This window comes from Herpailurus yagouaroundi, unplaced genomic scaffold (assembly GCF_014898765.1).
Source record: "Herpailurus yagouaroundi ecotype Mexico unplaced genomic scaffold, PumYag 220, whole genome shotgun sequence".
Classification (NCBI taxonomy): domain Eukaryota; kingdom Metazoa; phylum Chordata; class Mammalia; order Carnivora; family Felidae; genus Herpailurus; species Herpailurus yagouaroundi.
This window is the reverse complement of record NW_024412451.1, coordinates 207,003-213,002: the sequence shown is the minus strand read 5'-3', so window position 1 is coordinate 213,002 and position 6,000 is coordinate 207,003. Positions and strand designations below refer to the sequence as shown.

General features: G+C 51.2%; 1 protein-coding gene across 1 annotated transcript; it reads right to left on the bottom strand.

Annotated features, from left to right (window-relative positions):
• Positions 1 to 2,426: 2,426 nt before the first annotated feature.
• Positions 2,427 to 4,522, bottom strand: ERICH4 (glutamate rich 4). The gene is made up of 2 exons (XM_040457195.1): positions 4,284 to 4,522; positions 2,427 to 3,160 (listed from the first exon to the last, which is right to left on the bottom strand). The coding sequence occupies exons 1-2, from the start codon at positions 4,455 to 4,457 to the stop codon at positions 2,933 to 2,935; spliced, it is 402 nt and encodes a 133-aa protein (XP_040313129.1). The 5' UTR covers positions 4,458 to 4,522; the 3' UTR covers positions 2,427 to 2,932.
• Between the last annotated feature and the right edge of the window lie 1,478 nt (positions 4,523 to 6,000).

The following is a 6,000-nucleotide window of genomic DNA, read 5'->3' as shown; positions in this document are numbered from 1 at the left end:
TCTACTTAGGCGGGAGCCCTCCCCCTGCTGACGTAGGCATCCTTTCTGCAAACGTAGACCTCAGGAATAGGGACATGTGCAAGGGGGACTTCTCTCCTCGGCCGCCATCCACAGATATCTGCCTCCTGCAGGTGGAGCTCTGAAACACCTAGAAACCCTCGCTGCCCATGTGCTCACACCCACATTCCATTTAACGAACATCTGAAATGGTGACATGTAGTAAAAAAACGGGAGATTTGATCGTGATTTTCAATTTTCTAGCCGTCATATTTAAAAATGTAAATAGGTGGGGCGCCTGCGTGGCTCAGTGGGTTGAGTGTCCGACTTCAGCTCAGGTCATGATCTCTCGGCTTGTGAGTTTGAGCCCCACGTCAGGCTCTGTGCTGACAGCTCAGACCCTGGAGCCTTCTTCGGATTCTGTGTCTCCTTCTCTCTCTGCCCCTCCCTCCCCCTCAAAAATAAATAAACATTTAAAAAAATATGTAAAAATGTGAAGCGCCTGGGTGGTTCAGTCGGTTGAGCGTCTGACTCTTGATTTCAGCTCAGGTCATGATCTCTCAGCTTGTGAGTTCGAGTCCCGCATTGGGCTCTGTGCTGACCGTGCGCAGCCAGCTTGGGATTCTCATTCTCTCCCTCTCTCTCTCTGCCCCTCTCCCACTCACACTGTCTCTGTCTCTCTCAAAATAAATAAACTTGAAAAAATAAAAATGTAAAAAGGAGCACCTGGCTGGCTCATCAGTGGAGCATGTGACTCGTGATCTCAGGGTTGGAGCTTCAAGCCCCACATTGGGTGTAGAGGCTACTGAAAAATAAAATCTTAAAAAAAAAATAGGGGCACCTGGGTGGCTCAGTCGGTTGAGCATCCAACCAGGTCATGATCTTGCAGTCTGTGACTTCAAGCCCCACATTGGGCTCTGTGCTGACAGCTCAGAGCCTGGAGCCTACTTAGGATTCTGTGTCTCCCTCTCTCCGTCCCTCCCCCCACCCTCTCTCAAAAATAAATAAAAACTAAAACAATATTTTTAAAAAATGATAAAAAAAGGGGGCACCTCGGTGGTTCAGTCGGTTAAGTGTCAAACCTTGATTTCCACCCAGGTCATGATTTCACAGGCATGAGATGGAACCTGCAGCCAGTCTCCATGGTGGCTGTGGAGCCTGCATAAGATTCTTTCCCTCCTTCTGCCCCTCCCCTCCCCTCACACATGCTCTAAATACATAAATAAATAAATAAATGTAAAACAGACAAGCACACGAAAAGATGCTCAAAATCATTAATCATTAGGGAAACACAAATCAAAACCATAATGAGATACCACCTCCCATCCATTAGGATGAAAAGAAAAAGAAAATAAGCATTGGTGAGGATGGAAAGAAGTTGGAACCCTCGCACAAAGCTGGTGGGGACGTCAAATGGTGCAGCTGCTGTGCAAAACAGTCTGCGGTTTCCTCAGAAAACTCGAACACGGAATTACCACAGGATCCAGCAATTCCATTTCTGGGTATATCCCCAAAAGAATCGACAGCAGGGACTTGAACAGATATTTGCACATCCTTGTTCACAGCAATGTTATTCACAGTTGCCAAAGGGTGGAAACAATCCAAGAGCCCATTGACAGAAATATGGATAAACAAAATGTGGCGTGTTTCTACAATGGAATATTATTCAGCCACAAAAAGGAAGGAGATTCTGACAGCGGCGTCTGGGTGAAGCGTCCAACTTCGGCTCAAGGTCATGATCTCACAGTTCATGAGTTCTAACCCCACATCGGGCTCTGTGCTAACAGCTCAGAACCTGGAGCCTGCTTTGGATTCTGTGTCTCCCTTTCTCTCTGCCCCTCCCCTGCTCGTGCTCTGACTCTTCTCTCTCCCTCAAAAATAAATAATCATTAAAAAAAATTGGGGGGTGCCTGGGTGGCTCAGTCAGTTGAGCGTCCACCTTCGGCTCAGGTCATGATCCCGAGGTCTGTGAGTTCAAGCCCCACATCAGGCTCTGTGCTGACAGCTCAGAGCCCGGAGCCTGCTTCGGATTCTGTGTCTCCCTCTCTCTCTGCCCCTCCCCGGCTCATGCCCTGTCTCTCTCTCCCTGTCAAAAATAAATAAACATAAAAAAAAATTTTTTAGGGGCGCCTGGGTGGCGCAGTCGGTTGGACGTCCGACTTCAGCCAGGTCACAATCTCACGGTCCGTAAGTTCGAGCCCCGCGTCAGGCTCTGGGCTGATGGCTCAGAGCCTGGAGCCTGTTTCCGATTCTGTGTCTCCCTCTCTCTCTGCCCCTCCCCGGCTCATGCTCTGTCTCTCTCTCTCTCTCTGTCAAAAATAAATAAACATTAAAAAAAATTTTTTTAATAAAAAATAATTTGGCTAAAATGGAAACTCATTATATACATTTTACCACATTAAAAATTTTTTCAAATACACAGGAGAAACTAATTTTAGTAATATGTTTATTTATCCCATTATGCAGAAAATCGCATCTCAACAAAATTTTTAGATTGTTGAAATGTCTTAACTATTCTTTTGATCATAGGAAGCCTTCGAAATTCGATCTGTAGTTCCGTGTCCCACGCACCTCACTTCAGACCAGCCATGTTTCACGTGCTCAACAGCCACTTGTGTGTGGGGGGGGGGCGCCATACTGGGCAGCCTTGCCCACCTGCCAGCATCTCCATCCTGTTTGCAAAGACCCACGTCTCCCCTGCAACCCACCTGCAAATACACCTACAGTTTCTCTGCAAACCTCCCACCTCGCCTGCAAACACACCCCGGGGGTCCCAGGCCAGCCCCTCAATCTCCGTGCAGACATCTTCAGAGAATGTATTTGCTTAAGGAACATGTGTTGATTCCAAATCAGGTTGAGTTGACCTGCAAATCCCCCCTCCTTTGCGTAAATTTGCATCTCGTTCGTGTGTCAATCAGAAGCACCTGGCAGGGCCTCAGATCGTCATCTCAAAATCCGGGAGTTGGTGGCCTGGGGCTGAGAAGGAGACCCCCAAGTGTCCCTCCTCCTGCTTCCCCTCGGGCTCTTCCTCGTCCTCCTCTTCCTCCACGAGGCTCTCCTCCTCTTCCAGGAAGGTGACCAGGTCCTCCCGCAGAGCCCCCATCTCCAGCCCCAGGCTGCACAGCTGGCCCAGCAGCTGGACGTCCACTTGGCGGAGGCGCCCCTGCCAGTGGGAAGGGGAAGTCATGGGCACCCCGCCCTGGAGGGCAGGGGGGTCAGCGTGCCCCCCCCCCCAACCTGCTGGAGTCCTGGAGAAGATTCTTTGCTTGACCAAAGTTCAGCCAAGCTCCTAAACCCTCTCTGGGCCTATCTGTGCGTTTCCTCGTAAATCCAGTTTTACCAAGAATCTCCCGACTGATCACTCCCGCTATCTGATCTGGTTCCTCGCGCCCCATCCCTTGCCCAGCTCACGTCTCATCTCCCTGGCCTGTCTCCAGCAAGAATCCAGTAGTCGATAGGTGGAGCCAGATGCCCCGCTTCCCCCTGATGCTTTCACTTAGATTTTCCATCCACTGACCCCCACTCGCTCCTTCGCTAGAAATTCCCACTTGCCCCTACTGTGTTCAGAGCTGAGCCCTTCTCTCTCCCCCACTGAAGTGGTCCCTACACCTATCTCTTTACCGTCTTTAATACAAGTCACAAGTAAGCTTTTCTTTAACAATCCAGGCCTGCAGCACCTGGGCGGGGTCCTCCCTGTGTCCCGGATCCTGACTGCCAGCCTGCTTCTCCCAGGGTCTCTGGATCTCAGCCTCTGTCTCCCCCTGTCTTTGTCTCTATTTCATTATCCTTCACTGTCTCTCTGTGTGTCTCTGAATCTTTGTGCCTCCCTTATTGTGTGTCTTTCTTTTGTTACCTGAATTTGTTCTCTGTCCCCCCCTTGTCTGTCTCTATGTATTTCAATATCCCTTTCTGTCTGTCTCTATTTCTCTGCCCCTGCCTTTGCCCTGCCTAAATAAACCTGTCTCAGATTTAATTTGAGTTTCTGTCTCTGTTGCTCTCAATCTCTGCTTTCTATCTCTGTCTCTCTTTTTCTGAGTCTCTCTGTCTCAGTCTCTACTTCTGACTCTCACTCTTTGGGTCTTTCTTTGTCTCTGTCTCTCTCTCTCTCTCTCTCTGCTTGTTTCTCTATTCTTGTCTCTTAATTCTTTTTTTTTTTTCTTGTCTATTAATTTCTGCCCTTCAATCTCTGGCCCCTTTGCAATTTTATTCATTCCCATTCACCCAGGAGTTCTCAGTCCCCACCCCCACCTGCCCCCATCTCTTGCCCTTCCAAACCCCTCACTCACCAGCTCCTCCAAGATCCACAGCAGACTCTCCCTGGCACCTGCAGTGTCTACTCCTGGGAACGAGAGGGTCTGGCCAGCTCTCCTCACTGGCGGGGGGGTCCTCAGGGCGCGGGGAAGTGGGCCCAGTCCTGGGGGCACCAGTCCCGCCTGCCTCAGTTGCCTCCACAGTTCCATAGTCTCTGAGTAGTGGCAGCCAGGAGCAGAAAGTGACAAGGTCCAGGTTGACCCAGTCCCCTGAGGAGCTGGTAGGGGAAGTGGGGGGGGGGGAGGGAGCAAAGAGCGGGGGATGGGGGAGCAGGTGCCTGGGACCGAATTCCAAAGTCCACTCTCTGGTAAGAATTGGCAGCCTCACAGGGGTTTTCTTCCTTCTAAAGTCTAACCTCAGCTCTGCTCACAAGGGCTCAGCCACACCCCCTCTGGCGGACGCCAAAACCCCCACCCTTCTTGAGCCCTTCTCAGGCCTGACCCCTCGTGGGTGCTGTGGTCAGTGGATGCCTGGCCTCATCTGTCCCATCCCCTCCTGTGTCCCTCCCACTGCTCCTCCTCAGCCTCCACACTTCCTCTGCATTCTCCGGCTTGGACCTTGTCTTCCCCACTCGGGCCACCCCAGGGCCTTCCAGTTAGTGTGCCTGAGGAGCCAGGGGTGGCTACCAGGCCACGATGCCTCAGCTGCGGTGCCACAGGGTCCAGGCTGCTGGCCCACAGCTGAGCAGTGGGCGCTGCTGACCCCTGACTTGCCCACAGAGTCCATCGCTATCAGCGTGGGCCCTGTCATGGAAAAGACTGGGGTGTGGGCCTCCCTCTGCTAGAGTCCCTCTCTCAGGCCTAGGGTTTGAACTCCACCTGCACGCCCATGGCTCCCAGGTCTCAGACCCCAGTCTGACCTCCATACTGAGCTCCAGACGCCTACCCAGCATCTCCACCTAGACGTCTCAGGCGTCTCAAGGTGAATATGGTCAACACAGCTCTTAACTGGGACCTACCCCGTTGTGTTAGTTTCCTGCTGTCGCTGTAACAAAGTACCACTTTGTGGCTTAAACCAACGCACAGTTAGTGTAGTTCTGCCGACCAGACCAGAATTCTAAAATGGGCCCACAAGGCTGGGCTCCTTCTGGAGGCTCTAGGGGAGCATCCATTTCCAAGGCTTTCCCAGCTTCCAGAAGCCACCACATTCCTTGGCTTCTTTGAATCACTCTTGCATCCACCGTCACATCTCCTACTGACTGACCCCCTGCCTTCTAGCTAACAGGACCCTTGTCATCGCATTGGGCCCATCTTGACCCTCCAGAATAATCACCCTGTCTCAAGATTCTTAACTTAATCATGCCTTCCTTTTACCATATAAAATAACAGATTCACAAGTTTCAGGGATCAGGGCATGAATTTTGGAGGGGTGCGTGTGGAGTGGGGGGCTCTCTTCAGCCCGCCGCACTTGCCCTTTCAAATCTATCACTTTCCCAGTCTCCCTGTCTCCATAATTGGTCTTCCCATCCTTTTAGTTTCCTGAGCTATTGTCTCAACCTTCAAAACAGACTCATAATCTGAGCACTTCTCACCATTTTCCATTGCCCCATCCCTGCTCCTGTCTCCATTCACCTCTTGCTTGGACTAGTGCAGTAGCCTCTTGGCTGGCCCCCACTTCCACCCTTACTGCCTAAGGTCTGTTCTCTACCCGGCAGAAATGATCTTTTAAAAAAATGTAAATCAGGGGCACCTG